Source organism: Corapipo altera, unplaced genomic scaffold, assembly GCF_003945725.1.
Source record: "Corapipo altera isolate COAL_440 unplaced genomic scaffold, ASM394572v1 317, whole genome shotgun sequence".
NCBI classification, from domain to species: Eukaryota; Metazoa; Chordata; class Aves; order Passeriformes; family Pipridae; genus Corapipo; species Corapipo altera.
The window spans coordinates 111,352-127,906 of record NW_020884989.1 but is presented as its reverse complement, the minus strand read 5'-3'; the positions used below and the strand labels follow the sequence as shown (position 1 = coordinate 127,906).

The 16,555-nt window shown below is 39.7% G+C and overlaps 1 protein-coding gene across 2 annotated transcripts; it reads right to left on the bottom strand.

Moving 5' to 3' along the window:
- Positions 1-3,808: 3,808 nt before the first annotated feature.
- Positions 3,809-12,749, bottom strand: MANSC4 (MANSC domain containing 4). Of its 2 annotated transcripts, XM_027666271.1 has the most exons (6): positions 12,353-12,749; positions 11,609-11,838; positions 10,473-10,517; positions 8,032-8,435; positions 6,499-6,633; positions 3,809-5,561 (listed from the first exon to the last, which is right to left on the bottom strand). In XM_027666271.1, the coding sequence occupies exons 4-6, from the start codon at positions 8,258-8,260 to the stop codon at positions 4,873-4,875; spliced, it is 1,053 nt and encodes a 350-aa protein (XP_027522072.1). In that variant the 5' UTR covers positions 8,261-8,435; positions 10,473-10,517; positions 11,609-11,838; positions 12,353-12,749; the 3' UTR covers positions 3,809-4,872. The 2 variants fall into 2 exon arrangements, with proteins under 2 accessions (XP_027522072.1, XP_027522073.1); XM_027666272.1 differs by lacking the exon at positions 10,473-10,517.
- Positions 12,750-16,555: the final 3,806 nt, after the last annotated feature.

Below are 16,555 nucleotides of genomic sequence, written 5' to 3'. Positions count from 1 at the left end.
ACTGGTATGCAGCACAGAGAGAGAAATTATATGGATGTTTAGCTTATATTTAGTAATTTGTATTTGAAAGGCATTGATTTGAAACACTGGAATCACAGGCAACTTTTATTGCCTTCTCACAGCAAAAAAACAAAAGCAAAACAAAAATCCCCACGTAAAAATAGCAGCTTTCAGTACATAAGTAACTCTTGCTTTTATTGTTCCTTCCTGGCTTACTAAGATTTCAGCTTCGAAAGTCATTCTCTGGAAGGGGAAGAGGGAGTTAAGGATTCTGCATACCTATGAAAGAACCAAACATGTGGCCCAGCCAGCAGCTCGTTTAGAGAGAACAGTGTAAGAATAAGGACATAGAAAAGTGAAGGGAATTGATTCCTGCAGTGTTCTCTGTGGCTTGACTCTCTCGCCACTAGGATTTCTCACTGTCTGTTTTGTGTTTACATACAGCCACAGAGTGCATGTATTTCCACTTCCAAAACACTGTCAGTTTTGGAAGGATTGTTTTGTCGGTTTGGAAGGTCAAGATTGTTTTCATATGGTAGGAGGCTGAGTTTAATGCAGCTTTTTACTTCCTACTAGAATTTGCCAGAGCTGTAGCTAAGACTGGAAATACTTGTTCTGTAATCCCAATTTTGCACTTAGTTATTTAGTGGTCCTTCCTATTAGATTTGTATTAATGTGAAGCTTTACCAGAAGCTTGATATGGGGAAAATTTCAGCTGTTACCAGGTTGTTCCTTTGTTCAGGGATAAGGAGGGCAATGTTTAAAATTCTCATTTGAAATAGTACATCTGTGTGATTCCAAATCTTTTTTGAACAGCCATGAAACCAAAATTACTGAGGAAGTAACTGCACTTTGACTCAGAGAGTGGTATGGGTGGTGCCTGGAGTTGTGCCTGGCTCTATTCCAAAGGCAGTTTTGTTCTAGTATGTACACAAGGGAAATTTGTTTCCTTAATTAGCTTTGTCAGTGCTTGCAGAGGGACTGGCATATGAGCAAGTGTATGTAGCAACTTCTGTTTTGCATGTCTTGTACAAGATTATCAAGAATAATGCCCTTAAGTGTTTTAAAAAACCTCATAAGCTTGTGTCCATAAAGTTGTCCTTTACTGCTCAGGACATATGAGCACCTGATAAAATCCTCTCTGCAGCAGAGGACAACTCAATTTTCCTTTGCTCTTTGTAGACTTTGAATGGACCTAAGTAGAACTCTGGAAGTCATAGTTAAAATAACAATTTGATGTTACTAATTCTGCTGTCTGGTAGAAAGAAGAGCACAGCAAGGGAAACTGATTTTTTATTTGGTTGTATCACAGCTAATTCATGGAAAACTTAAAATTCACAGGCTCCTACAACTCTGTCTGAAGAGTTCAAGCCTCCCTTATGTACATTCTCTAAATGTTTCAATACAGGCAGGATAAAAGGTGACTGTCTCCTGAGCACCAGGACAGCCAAATGTCTCTGCTAACAACAGATGATGCCTACTGGCCAAGAACAATGTTGGGAATAATTCATTGTGTTCCTTAACCACATCCAACAGTTCCCATCAGAAGCTGAATGTCAAGGATACTCGTTTTCCAGTAGTATCTGGCTATAGAACACCTTGCCAGCTGGCCTTGGAAATCTGCAACCTTGGTTTTCAATGGTACTTCCTCTCCTTGCTAAGAAACCTGTCAGGAAAACTGGAAACCTTTATAATCCTGTAAGTGCCCAATCAAACTTCTAGAATCAAAGGCAATATAAAATTCAGACTAACACTTGTGATTTGTACTGATGGTTTATATGTTACAGGACAGCCTGTGTAATGCACTGGACTGGATCAAAGGCAGCCTGGATGCTATTTTGAGCTCTTTCTCATCTTGGAAGTTTCTCTCTGGTTTCGTGCTTCTCCCTCTGAGCTGTTTGTGTTTGAAGGTGACAGTATTTCTCTGTAATTAATGTAGAATACCTGGAGCACTGGGATCTTAACTCCAGTGGGAGTCTCAGTGATGTATAATATAGCACGTGTTTTTTTGAAGTAAATGACACATCTCTATTTTCCCACTGAAATTTAAAACCTGTGAAGAGTTAGAGATTCACAGACTTCCAGGTTAAAACACCTCTACAGGACAATAATAAATCCATCCTTAGCAATGGTCACTTACTAACATATCATGTACATTATAATACAAATTAATGACTAAGGTGTGCATCCCTCTGCACATACCTGTGTGAATGGAATACTGGTGATGCTTAGTTTCACTGGTGCTCTTGAGGAGATTATTCTGTCTTTTACCTCCCATATAAACATTCCAAAGAGTGGACACTTTTACCCTGTTTTCAGGCATAGCATTGCTAAGTAAAGGATAAAGGGACAGTTGCCTAAAAAGGGATGTGCTGTCCGGACAAACCATCTTCTTGCTTTCCCTCATACCTAAAATGTATGTATTTATTTTCTTGTGACTCTCTTAGTCTGTAATAAAAGAGTTCTGCTATTGTGTTTCATGTAACCCTTTTCCTGCCTATTTTTTTCCCTATATGACAACAAACCAAGAAGGTTCTCCAGAACATGATCTTATTTCAGCCATTCCATCCTGGCCCAAAAGCATTTGCGCATAAATTTTCACTTTGCCTCATTTTCTTTTTCTGGTGAGTTCTGAAGTCCTAGTTACATTATATGACTCTACAGAACACTGTATTGAGAGTAAGTATTAAAGGAACATCAAGGTGCTGTTAAATGCACTATACAGTCACTAATCTGGAGATGAAAAAAACATAGAATGACTGTGACTTGATGCAGTCAGCTCAGCTCATCAATTATCAGATAAAAGGCTCTTTTCTAAGAGTAAAGGGAGGTGGAAAAACCACCTTTTTGAAAGAAGATACTATACTACCTCTGACTTATTTCTGTCAAAACTAATGCCTCCTTGCAGAGGTTTGTGTTTCCGGCATGTTAGTGTGTCCTGTCTAGGGAAAAGATATATGTGCTGGTCTTTGCATTTGCAGGAATGTGTAAGAATAGCAGGTTTTCACTTTTTTTCAGGAGTTGATTTTGGTGATTTTTTTCTTTTTTAAATTTAACAGTAGTGTCCATCCCTTAGGACTAGCTTTTCTTCTTTTTTTTTTTTTTTTCTTGAATCAAGCTGCTATGGAGGGTCATTCATAGGATGGAAGAGTCAGACAAGCTGGCAGAGGCCAAGCACTATTGAGTTTGCAGTCTGCAGGCTGTCAGCAGATGCTCAGGTAGCTTACATTTTAGATGTAAGTTGGTTTTAAAGTGTGTTTCCTTGGTTACGATTTTAAAAATTATGAGGAGAAAAGTAATTTCAAAAGCACTTTCATTGCAAATTGGTGTGACAGTGCTGGCTGAAGTGTGTTGGGGGAGAATTGTATAACAAAACACGCTTGTCATCAGTACTGAGTGAGATGAGAAGTACCATAACTTGACATGGAGCATGTGATTAATCAGTTTATTTAATGTATTTGATCAGATTTGTGATCTGTGAATGTGGTAAAGGTCAAAACATGAACTTTGCAAAGCTCTAATTTCTTGGTGAAGACTTTATAAATGGAGTTAAGCCTGCTTATATCATTAACAGAAGGGTGGTTTGCTGAGCCACAACCTTTTCCTTCAGAATTTGAGAGGGAATTTGAAGTAGAGCACTGTACAAAGAAAATCCTGAGCCACACAGTCTGCAGCTCCTGGTCTAAAAAGGAGCCTACTGATGATCTCAGTGTAAGATGTGGAGAAAGGATACAAAGCACATCCCAGACATCTACAGTTGGAGGAGCCGAGTTCCTCCTCTGATTCACCTCTGCCTTTGTTTCCTAACAAAAGGAGTCACCCCTGAGACTTTTACATTTTGGGGTCAGGTCCATGAAGATTACCCTAAGATGATGATAAACATTCTTTATTTACAATGTCACCACATTCATCCTTTGATAAAATATAGAGTATTTTGTTTGTTTCCTCCTAGCTCCTTTCCTTTTGGTGTCAAAAAACTAGAAAAGAATACCTGTCAACTGTAACTCAGAAGAGCCCTTGAGGTCTCATCATTCTTAGCTGAAATTTTTTGTGATATTTAGACTAGATTCAGCCACATTATGAATTAGGAAAGTACAATTTGATGATAAAAGGCTGTTCAAATTTAAAGTACATCATGCAGTGGTCACACCTATAGAGTTTTTATCACTTTATACATAAGCATAGGACTGCCCTTAAAAACAAGTCATACCTAATTCTAAGTTTTCTAGCTGAAATAGAAGAATTTTCTTTTGTGTTATTTCAACTGATTAAATAACACTACTCTTCTAAAATGTTCTTATCCTGTGTCAGTCTCTCTTCTATTACATACAAATTAGCATATGATGTCAATAAAATACTATAAAAAAGGGGTTTTTTTAAACTCCAGTTTTCTAAGTTCCAGTGCTGATCAATGTGGACTAAAATATAATTTTAGAGAGGTCTTTTCTTCTGAAATCTGCTCAGCTGTAACTAGGTATTCACGTGGCCTTACAACCTCATCGGTTTAGTCTTTGAACACTGCATTAATCTTACTAATTAAACAATATTCTGACACATAGACATGCTAATAGGTACAGCTGCAGCGAACCTGCTCTCTTAAGTTAGGGAAAGTGTTACACTGTTTGTTAGACATCACTTGGCATCAGATTATGAACCAAAACATGGTTGAACACCTCTGAGCACACAGTGGGAGCTATGAGTGTGTACTTCTTAGCTAAAGAGGCAGGGGAATTGTGTTTCATCTGACAAGAATTAAATTATAACTGAAATATTATGAAAAAATATCATTACTTCTGTAAAAGAAATAAAGTGGTATATAGGATGCATTTTTAAAAGCCTATTTGTTCCATAGAAAGGATTCTGACAAGCGTTTTACAAATTACTTTTGACAGTAGTATATTTTATGAATTGTCTTGACATTTTTGTTCTTCTCCTTATGGGCTTATACTGACCTCTCCTGCTGCTGCAGCGCCCTGTCGTGAGAGCAACAGTGCAACAGCAAAGGCAGAGGAGAGAAGAGCAAAGAACAACAGGAATCAACCAGACTCCCAAAGCTGACACTTCCCAAGCAGGTGCCTCATTTTCCGAAGTAGAATTCCTACCACTGTAGCCTTTGGTTTCATTCAAGTGTTGCTTGCTGCTGTTCAGACGAGGAGGAGTGGGCATGTGGGATACTCCATCGGCAGACCTGGATGTCAAAGTTGAGTGCTCGGTCTTCTTGTCTGAGCTGGTGGCTTGCCTGGTGCTTACTGAAGTTGTGCTTGTCCTCTTAGCAAATTGGTCATCTGTTGGAAAAGTTTCTGCCCTGGAATAAGTAGTAACTTTGTTTTTTTGGACCATGAGGCTTGTGCTGGAGGTGTAAGTGTTTAATGTTAAGCCATGGCTCGTGGTAGAGGCTGGAGCTTGGAGCAGAGGAGAACTTGATGTGGCATTGTGGTGTTGGCATCTTTCCCCCTCGGTGGTCTTTGTGATATTCTGCCTTTTGTATTCACTCAGTGAGGAGTGAATATTTGGCTCTTTGGATGTCAGTTTTTCAAAAATAAGAAGATCTGGATCAATCCCTACGAAATCATAACAATGTTAGTTTTGTGTGATAAGAGCTTGTCTGCACACCCACAAAAGGACTACACGGAGACAGTGGCAGGTCAGGGAGCCCAAATAATACCCATCGGCACCTTCTGGACTGGAGACTGTGGGACACCTCAAGGGATGCGAGGGAAGTGCATTTTGGGATTGCACAAGACTTATTATGGGATGCTTGGGGAAGGAACCAAAGGTGAGGAAAGGGTGGGATCTAGGTTACTGGGGGTAGGGAAATCCCAGAAAGCTCTGTGTGTGTGTGTGTGTGATAGTTGCACCAGCAACTGGAGGGAAGCTGTACCCCTGGGGCTCAAACATCAGGTGACAGCAACTGGGGAGACTGGGGTCCAGAGTGGGCAGACTGAGCATCTCAGCCCAGCTGCTGGGTAGGTTTGCATTTTATATATGTGTATATATATATTTTCACTAATAGATCTCCATCCTGTGAGCTAGAAAAAGCAGGATGAGGCTTTTGGTGCTACCTGTGGTTGTGTGCCTGCTTCATGTGTTTGGCTGTGTAACCCGTGTGCTCTTTGTGCATATGCCTAATGAGAATAAATTTTCAACCTTGCTACTGCTTGGATCTGGGGACATGGAGCAGTGGCAACCTCCACACTCAGTCTCTCAGACCTGGTAGGTAATTGCCCAAATATTGGGCAAACAGTATTGATAAGTTACTCAGAGCATGAATCTTGAGAGCAGGACGTATCTTTAAGGTTTTTTCTCACTCAGTGGAGAATGGGGGGAAGTATTTTCAGCTGGAGGTACGTAGTGAAGAAGGAAAAAAGTCTTAAACATTTTTACTTCAGAAGCATGTTACTTCAGAACATCTTCTAGCACAGCAGCTGACTTGGTATAATTTTAACATTTTCTCTAGTTGCTGTGTTTTCAGCCTTTATAAATGAAGTGCCTAATTACCTGTTGTGATGTTGTACAAAATGGCATTGATTCCAGCCTTCAGGATGCAGCTTTCCAATGCTGGGCAAGACATGTGCAGGCAATTCCTATTCTCATGGATGGCTCCATGGTAGAACACTGCTAGATTGCAGGAAACTACAATCCATAAAGAATAAAATTGAGCTTCTCAGAAGAATGACCTTTGCATTTTGCACATTATTATGTTATTTAACATCAGAAGATCATTAATACTGGGCAGCTCTGGCAAGATCCTATGGGAAGAGAGAACCAAATATTGTAGGTCTCTCATTAGCATGCAAACTAATTGAGCATAACAGTCAAAAAAGTAGAACTACTTATAATTATATTCTTTTTTACATCTGGATCAGAATAGCCACCTGTGTTCTAAATGTGTCTCTGATTAAATAATAACTGATTTAAAGTGTATTGTTGAAATGCCCTCTACTGTCTCTATTTTAGTTAAGATTGTAACAAATTTTTTGCTTGACTATGTCAGAATATAAAAAGGAGATTCCAAGTTACCATTAATTATCTCTGTAAGGTATACAGTACCTTGTTCTATGAGAAAAAGTTTGTTGTCCAAATAGGAAGAACATTGCTGAAATGTGTTAAATTTTTATTTCCTCACATTATTTAAGACAGAATTTGATTCTTCCCAGGAATGCTGCTGGCAGTTATGTCATTGTCAGATTGTCAAGGTCATATTTTTGCTCATAATTCAAAATTTCATCAAATTTTATATTGACTTTTTTTGTAACTGGTTCCTCGCTTTCATTCTCCATATCCAAAACCCTGTTCAAGTCTTGTGAGTTTTGAAAATTTAGGCACCACAGACATGCACTTCATGTATTTTCCTAAAATATACTTCTATAGCATACCAGTGCAGTGTGATACAAAGTACAGTATTTGGCTTAAAATAAACAATGATTTTTCTTTGTTTTTCTTCTGAGTTTACAAGGCTAGGGAAAAAGGTTGCCAGCTCAATAACTGCTATCATTTATTGCTATAACTTTATTGTTCATATTAATGTTATACTTGGTTTGCACCACAAACATGGTGTGAACACAGAATAAGAGAGTGCTTTCTCCAAGGAAATTAACATTCTTGTATTTCAGAGGAAAATTGTGTGTTCCCTCCTCTTTCTGATGCCATACTTCATGAAAAGAAGTGCTGTTGGAATCACTGTCACTGGTTGTTCTCTACAGGAGTAGATGGTGATTCTTTTAATGTTGGCATTGTCTATAAGCTTTGTAACACAGAACTAAAATTTCAGAGCAGACCCTAAGATTTTCACATGTTTCTAGTGTAGTCTTCCAGAAAACTCAGATTATCAATTTCCTTTCTATGGGACTGAAAATGGGAGAACAGTTACAAAGTGCCTCTGCTTTCCTGCCTCAAAAAAATACATAGATCCTCTCCCCCATTTGTTCTTCAAATAAAGGAATGTTTATATAAACATTACCCAAAATGTGTTTCTTGTATGCCGTGATGTAAATTTTAACTTGTGCCACGATCTTGACAATAAACACTCACCATTCTTCAGAAGGCAGCAGGTTCTGCTGCACTGTTGGGGTGAGACTTCTGCATAAACCTTCAGCATCCGGGCTCCCCTCCTCTGTGATTCCTGCAGGTCAATCAGAAGGCCTGGGAAGCGTCGGATCCAGCAGTTCTTGTAAAAGGCGGTGGGTGAGCAGAGTGAGTGGGACTCCACAGCCAAACCCAGCACCAACAGCACTTCTGCTACTGCCACCAGCAGAACCATTGCCTTGGGGTGATGGGCTCAGTCACTGTGCACTGTGCTCCATGGATGCACTGAAGGCTGAACCAGCACGGGAAGAGACAATCTCTGGAGTGGTGAGGATGCTGTCAATTCTGCCAGGAACGTGAGCCAGGGGATGTTTTTTTGCCAAACAATTGCCATGGTGCTGTTTGGACAGCTGCTGGAAGAAAGCAACCATTTTATGAGCTACATAGGATTATAATAGTTACTATTGTTGTCCTCTAACTTAATTATTTGGAGACAGTTTTTGAGAGACAAAAGGCACAGGTTGTTTTTTATCATTCAGAAAACTTGTTTCTTTGGACAAGAGCATGTGTCTCTTGTCCTTCTGAGACCAAACCAGCCTTAACATTTGGTGAAAAATGGTGAACAGCATATCATTTCACCTCATTTTGTTCAGGCACACTATTACACTCAACACAGGAGAAACAGCTCAGTTTAGTTTCTGAACACTTTTTGAATTACCTGGTGGCTGCAAATATACTTTCCTTCTTTATTAACAAACTGAACTATCTCATTCTGTCTGCCAGCCATAGGTAGAAATTTGTTCCCTTTCCCTGCTCTATTTTGATGGCAAGCACAATACAATTTTATTTACAAAGATCTCGGACTAGATGAATATGACTGGAGAAGGTTGTAACCCACATTCAAGTTATTAGAGAGCATCCAGAGGAGGGTTATGAAGATGGTGAAGGGCCTTGAGGGGAAGCAGCTGAGGACACTTGGTTTGTTCAGCCTGGAGGAGACTGAAGGGAGACTTATGGCCACCTGCAGCTTCCTCACGAGGGACAGTGGAGGGACAGGCACTGACCTCTGCTCTCTGGTGACCAGCGACAGGACTCCAGGGAACAGCTGGAGCTGCGGGGAGGCTTAGGTTGGATTTTGGAAAAAGCTTCTTCCCCCAGAGGGCAGCTGGGCACTGAACAAGCTCTCAGGGCAGCGGGCACAGCTCCAAGCCTGATAGAACTCAAGGAGTGTTTGGACAACGCTCTCAGGCCCATGGTGGGATTGCTGGGGTGTCTGTGCAGGGCCAAGAGCTGGATTTCAATGAACCTTGTAGGTCCCTTCCAGCTCAGGATATTCTATGATTCTGTGATCTCCAGACCCAACAGGTAATCAAAGTTCTGCCCCTAATAAGTTTAAGAATATTCAGCAGTCTATATGGGGTTTTCTGCTTATGTTTAAGCTTGGAAAATGCCTGCCAGAAAGAAAACATCGTTGACATAGAGGGAGGCGATTTTTCAAGCACCTGGTCTGAAACCTGAAACTCCCACATGTATTTGTTTCTTAATAGGACCAAGTCTGACCCCTGATTCCCATGTCTGCATGCCTTTCAGACAGAAAGGCCTTAAATTATTACAATACATGAATTGATTTAAACTCACTGGACTGTATAGTGAGGTTGAGAAAATTAGGTAGAAATACAGTTGTCTGCAATAAAAACTGTGCGTTGAATATATAAAATAGTTTACAAAGCCTTTTTATCCTTCAAGATTAGAATCAAGGAATTTCCTCAGTTCTACATAAAGTATAGATTAGTTACATGGAGTGGGGGAAACCTCAAATTCATTTTAATTTTTCAGTCATTATAGCTGATGTTTTGCAAAACAAGGCCCCGAGTTTGGAAATGAACCGACACATAAACAATTGTGTTCCTTTCAGAGCTCCTTGGAAGGTAATAAAGCCCAGAGCAGGATTACTCCTGTTGATCCAGTAGCAAGTCCAAGGCATTATTTTATTCATTGGAATTATAATTAGGAGGATTCAAAATAAATGTCTGTTGTGGGGAATACAAGAATTAAATTATAAGAAAGGGAGTAAGTGGGTAATACTTTAAGCCTCTGTCCTGAAAACTAGCTCTTGGTACTTGTGTTGTTTTATTTAGTTCTGGTAGTTTGATGTGCTTTGTTTTCATTTTCACCTCTGTGAAAATCACAAATTAAAACCTTAAATGCATTTTAATAGACCTGGTAGCTTGCATTCAGTGGACTGCACAGGGAAATTTTTAGACATTTCTCTACAACTGCTACAAGCACTATTGACAATGTATTTTCCTAAAAGGTTTGTTCCTACTTTCCTAGTAATCCAAAGCATCACTTGATATGAGACAAACTCAGAATTTTGAAAGATATGCCTGTATTTTGGCAATACATTTAGTAGGAATTTTAGATCTATTTTCTTCTATAAGACTCACATGCAAAATTCCTGATTGCTTTCCTCGCTCCTACACTTTCCATGTCTGCAAGAACAGAAATCCAGGAGACTCCGCAAAACTTGGGGAAGCATTTAACAAGGAGATTAAACTGATACAGAGTAAGTATTTATATTGGACAAAGCTGAATATGCCTTTAGTCCATTTAAATAAATATATTTACTTGCACGAGCAAAACATTGGATATAATAGGTAGCTTTAAAGGTGTATGTATTTTTATGTATATGTATTTTTACTTAAAAGATTATGCTGTCTCAGTTCCTTTGGGTTTCTACGTTTGATGCCTTGCAAAGTGTATGTGTAGATGACAAGCATGTTTACATCTTCCTTTTCAGGAGAAGTAATTTAAAACTTAAAGACTAGTGCTGTGACCTACTTCAGTTGCTGGACCTGGAATACCACACCAGTTCTGTGATTTTAGTGGTGCTTTGTCCAGACATCAAGATAAAGTGCACGACTGGATGTGAACATGCTTGAGCACATAAGCATCTGCCAGACCATCCAGTAAGTCTTCCTCTGGCATCATGTTTTGTACAAAGTAAAAAAATCCACAACTACCTGTTACTTCCATTGAGGCAGCCACCAAACACAGTAAGGGATCGTATTCACTGTGCATAATATTTAATTATGTATTTGCAAAAGTAAGCTTGGGTAACCAATCCTATTGTGTACAGATGTATGTGTTTTCAATGTATATTTAAAAATCTCTCTTTTATTTTTTTTCATTTTCACAGTTTGCCAGTAGACACTTTGCTGCTCTTAATGCCTTCATATGTTCTGCTCTGTACTTGAACTAAGCAGCTTTTTTTTCCCTTCCATTACTTGTTATTCTCTTTTCTTTCTCTGTTTCTGAACAAATCTTAAGAGCAAGAGTAGCTGCAGGGAAACTTTCTATTTAATGAAATATAAAGAGATTGAAACAAATAAGTAAACATATGGCTGCTTCAGGCAATTTCCTTTAAAAACTGAAAAGTTCTGTCTATTAAATTTTAGAATCTTCTGCCTTGCTTCCCCATAATTTTACTTTGACTTTTCTATGAAAAATGCATATATATATAAATTAATGCTGAAATTTTAATTAACAAACATTTTGAAAGAAGGAAATATCCGAGTCTTACCTGCAAACCAGTGACCGACTGTTCCATGTGCTCTGCAAAGAGGGATCAAGGGACTTTTGCTGTTAGTAAGGAGTCTCCGGCCAGTTTCAGACCAGCACTTTGTGTTATTTAGTAATTCTTTTCACCCATCTGCTCAAATTTCTTCCTGGAAAACAAAAAGGCAGTTGCCTGTTTTCTGTGAGAACATGGATGTTTTTGCAGACCTTTCAGTAAAAGAGATATAGATGAACCTGCCACACAGGAAAAAAATTATCTTTTTAATTATTCCTCTTAGAGACAGCACCTGAAGTTTCCCACCTGGGCTGGCAGTGAGAATGGCACAATCCAAGAGCTACCAAGCCCAAAGGATTCATCATCAGGCATTAACTCTTTTTTTGCCAAATATAAACAAAATCAGACACTTTTTTCATATAAAGTAACAGATATATCTTGACATTGGGAACGATATTTAGTTTCTATGGAATACATGGTTCTATTACTCAGAATATATGAAGACCAGAAAGGATCTATATAATCACAGAATCATAGAATGGTCTGGGTTGGAAGGGACCTTAATGATCATCTTGTTCCAACCCCCTGCCATGGGCAGGGACACCGTCCACCAGACCAGGTTGCTCAGAACCCCATCCAACCTGGCCTTGAACACTTCCAGGGATGGGGGCATCCACAGCTTCTCTAGACAACCTGTGCCAGTGTATTATCACCCTCACAGGAAAGCATTTTTTCCTAATATCCAATTTAAACCTACTCTCTGTCAGTTTGAAGTCATTCCCCCTTTTCCTGTCACTCCAGGCATTTGTAAATAGTCTCTCTCCATCCTCCTCATAGGCTCCCTGTAGGAACTGGAGGTCACAATTAAGTAACCCTGAAGCCTTCTCTTTCTCCAGGCTGAACAATTCCAATTCTCTCAGCCTTAATACAAGAAAGCACTCCTGAAAAAGACTAAAAATGCCAAGGCTTTGATCCTGTAGTCAGATCAGGCTTTTGTTTGTGGGTCATCTGCTGCCCGTGCTGTGTCTGTCCTGTGCTTCTCTGCCACCTGTTGTGAAGTCCCTCTCAGCCCTAATGTAGGGAGGACAGCCCATGTCCTGGGTCAAGCTGGAGCTTAGGCACTGATGCTCTTTGAACAGCTGTGGGAGGCAGTGGTGGTGGTTGCTCTGTCCCAGTGGTGGCTGTCTTTGATAGCTCCTCCTTCCACCTGCAGTGGTTAAGTTGGTGTGATTAGAGAGGGACACATCCCTCATGGAACTGCAGACTAGATGAGAGAGGAGAGCTGGGCCTCCTGTCTGTGTCTTCCCTTTTCCAGGCAGATACCAGGAGAGAAGTGAGAGATGTCCCCTGAGGCCCAGGGGCAGCAGCACAGCGCTCCTTGATGCTGCCATGACGTCGCAGAAGTATTCAGGGAATGATTGCTCCCAGCACAGACCCAGCCTGTCCCAGGTGTGGGAAGAGACTGGACCTACCTGTGCAAAGCACTTCTCTGCTACAGCTACAGGCAAACATGTTGGCTTGAAGTGAGACTGAAGCCTGCAGTTCCCCAGGTGAGGTAAGAACCTGCGAAAGTCCACCTTTGAACATCAGTAAGCAAATTTAATCAAATGTGCAGCACAATTCCATGGTACATCAGCATGAAGTCAGTGAAGTTCTCTGCCTGCGTTGTGCTCCACGTAAATAAACTGAATTGCAGGCCTGTGTTGAAATCATCTTTATCTCATTTTTCTGAGATATGTACATGTGCTTTCCCTTTATTGCAGCAATTGTAAGGTCAAAATTTTATGTAAGCTAAATATTTTGATAATGCCAGAATATTTCACTGTAACTCTATTACGGTATAAAAGTTACAAAATACTAATGTAAGGGATCATAAAATAATGAAACATAATTACTTTGAAAAAAAAAATCCAAGCAAATCTTTTTGACAGTATTCAAATAATGTGCTTGCTTGCCTTCTCCTTTAAAATTTTCCTTGAAATCAAAATATTCTTGCAAAATGTCAAAAGTCCAACAAAACAGCATTTTTTAAGAGAACTGTTTTGTCAAAAACAGCTATTAGTGGTCAGGTTTGGGTTTGGAGCAATATATCACATTTGTAATGAATCTGACCTTCTCCAAGGTTTGGGACAGTTGGCTCCAAGATTCTGGTTTCAGTCCCGTCCCAGGAACATGGTAAAAGAGGTAAAATATTGCAGTTTCTGTTCCTGGGACTTTATGCAAACTATTTTTTAAACCCTTGTTTCCAAGGGGCTGCCAGGCCCTGAGATTGTCTTGGAGCTTGTCTTCAGACTAATTCTGGTAAAACCTCTGTACAAAGGCTGGAATCTGTGTGTTCAAACAAAGAGCAAAAGAAGTCTTAGCCAGATCAGGTTTATACAAATATAAATCTACTGGCATACATACAAGCTTGAGCCAAGGTTTATGACAAAGGGCACAATGTTTAGCAAACACTAATGAACGAATGCTGATTTATGGCAGAACTTGAAACTAGGCAAAGAGGATGGAGTTTCAATATTGTGATGCATTTTATACAGCTGGATACTTAGTGAAAGTCTTCCACGTGGATTACCATTCATCTTACCTAGTTATTATGTACTAAAACTCAGCTCTGCCTGTCTGCAGCAGGATTAAAGAATATCTGCTCTTTTAAAAGCACCCAGTTTAGTCTCCTCTAGCTACACAGGAAATTCCTGGCTGTGGATGCACAATGCATCTGTGCAGAACAAACATCCCTGACAGGGGGTACAGCAGCAGGCAGAGCACTCCAGCAGCCTGACCCCCGTTCAGTTTTTGTCAGGGAACATTTATTTCACCGGAGAGAGTTTCAAGGAAATTCCTTACGGGGTCTTAGGAATAAAAAATGGAACAGATTGAAGTCCCTTGTAACAGTTTACACACTTACACCTCCTTTCTGCTGTCTGGTGCCTGAATCTCCTCACGATCCTCACAGAATGCCCACGAGCACACAGATTATTGGAACTGCCTTTCCACTGCCCAGAGAGAGCTCAGCAGCACACACTTTAGTATTAATACTAATCACTCAGATTTCACTAAAGCAGGGATAAGTACTTGATAGTAAATAATCTGTATTCAAAAAAAGAATAACACTCCAAGTATTTTTTCCGTAGTGTTGCAGCATACCTTTGTTGCAAGGAACAAGTTAAATAGTAAATTAAAAGCAGAAAAAAATTAAACAGAAAATATTAGGAAATAAAGCACTATTAGAAATAGGAGTGCCTTTTTTTTTTTTTTTTGGAGTAGCATTGCTAATGGCATTGGGTAAGAAGTGCTTTGTTTGGCTGCAAATCTGAAAAAGGAAATTACCTTTATTTAGCAAGTCATCCTTCACAAATGATAGAAATTTCAGTTGAAGTAAAATTATGCTCCAGTCAGTTCCTCTCAGAAATGCCAAGATCCTTTAAAACACTGGTATTTTTTAATGCTAAAATACTGCAGGATATTTCCTATGTTCCATAGATGCTTACTTTGTATCCCATGACAAGGAAAATACTAAACAATGGCAGCAGTGGCAAATCCTTTCCAAAAGAATAATTCCTCTCTTGAGTAATTCCACTAATACTCAATTCAGAGTTCCCTGGCAGTGCAATACAATTCCCTGGCGTCTCAGAGGGAAGAATGGGGCACTTTATATTTTATATTAGATAGCATGTATATTTTAAATAACGCCTAATTCTGTTCCATTTCACACTTTAGACTAATAAGGCTGAAAGGAATTCAATTTTCTCACTGGTTTTTTTCACTCTATGTGGTTCTATCCTTAGAGCATTTAGGTTGGTGTTACTCTCAAGTGTTATCCAGTGTATCTGCATTAAATCAAGAGGTCTGCCTAAAACAAGCACAAAACCACTTCCCTTAGGCACTGTAGTGATGCTTAAGGGTTTGGTTCTCTTCTGCTGCACATTTTCGTGTGATCTTGGGTTAAACCCCCAGAGAAATTCAGGATATGTTTCGTGTATATATAAACCAGGTTTCCTGACAAGAAAAGCATTTGTCATTCTGACTCCCTATCACTGGTACTCTGGTTATCCCTCCACCCTCCCTTTGCTGTGTCTTCTGTCCTTGCCAGTCTGGAGACCCAGCTTATTACACAAAGTCATTGAGTGTCACAGAGGAAAAACAAGTGGCCACGGTTTTCTAAGTAAATCTAAGCACTGTAAGATACTTGAAGTGAATCCAAAGTGTAAGCAGGCTTCAGCCCTAGCACAGAGAGCAGGCTCACACCAGCCCCATAGGCATTCCTTGCCAGTCAGGAAGCATGAGCTGAGTTCCACACAAAACAGAATTAGTGCCACTTCTGTCTACTTATCTCTGGCTTTACTGTTCCTACCTCTGAAGCCGTAGCTCCTCCTGGCTCTCTGTGTTCCCTTTCTTTTGCTATGTTGGAAAAGTCAGAGGGCTACAGAAAGGTATGCCCAGGAAGAGAAAGGCTTAGATTTTCTGTATCACAGTTGAATGGTCTCATACAATGTAGTTGCTGTATAAAAGAGCTTCTTCCATTTCCAAGTCTTTCTAAAAGAAAAGAGTGATCTCTTTTCAGCCTTGGAAATAATTCGGCATTAATTACAGGAAAATAGTTCAGACATCAGGCACAGGAAAAAAATTGTCCAGACTGTGAATCCCAAGCAGAAATAGCCATCTCAACTCTAGAGCAAGAGAGCCCTGACTGAGACTCTCTGGTGTCTTCCTGGTCTGTTTGTTGGCATTTAAGAACCCTTTTCCTTGAGATAAATTTTTCTCTCAGGTATTGTAAAGAAACCGAAACTACCTAAAACAGCTTGAAGATTTTGCCCCAGGACCTTTGGCTCTAAAAGATAGGTATTGAAAAGCTGAGGAAAGTTACTCTTGTCTTCCTCTCTGTGTAAATATCTTGTCCTTCAGGGTATGTTTTATCACAAACTCATTTCACATCTACCACGATTGTTTTCATGTTGT

Bases quoted from the DNA above. Each gene is read 5' to 3' on its own strand.
- MANSC4 (XM_027666271.1), bottom strand. From the start codon at position 8,260: ATGGTTCTGCTGGTGGCAGTAGCAGAAGTGCTGTTGGTGCTGGGTTTG. The intron at 6,634-8,031 runs GTGAGTGTTTAT...TATGGATTGTAG, and splicing joins CTGCTGCCTTCTGAAGAATG to TTTCCTGCAATCTAGCAGTG. The intron at 5,562-6,498 runs GTAATTAGGCAC...ATGATTTCGTAG, and splicing joins TTTGTACAACATCACAACAG to GGATTGATCCAGATCTTCTT.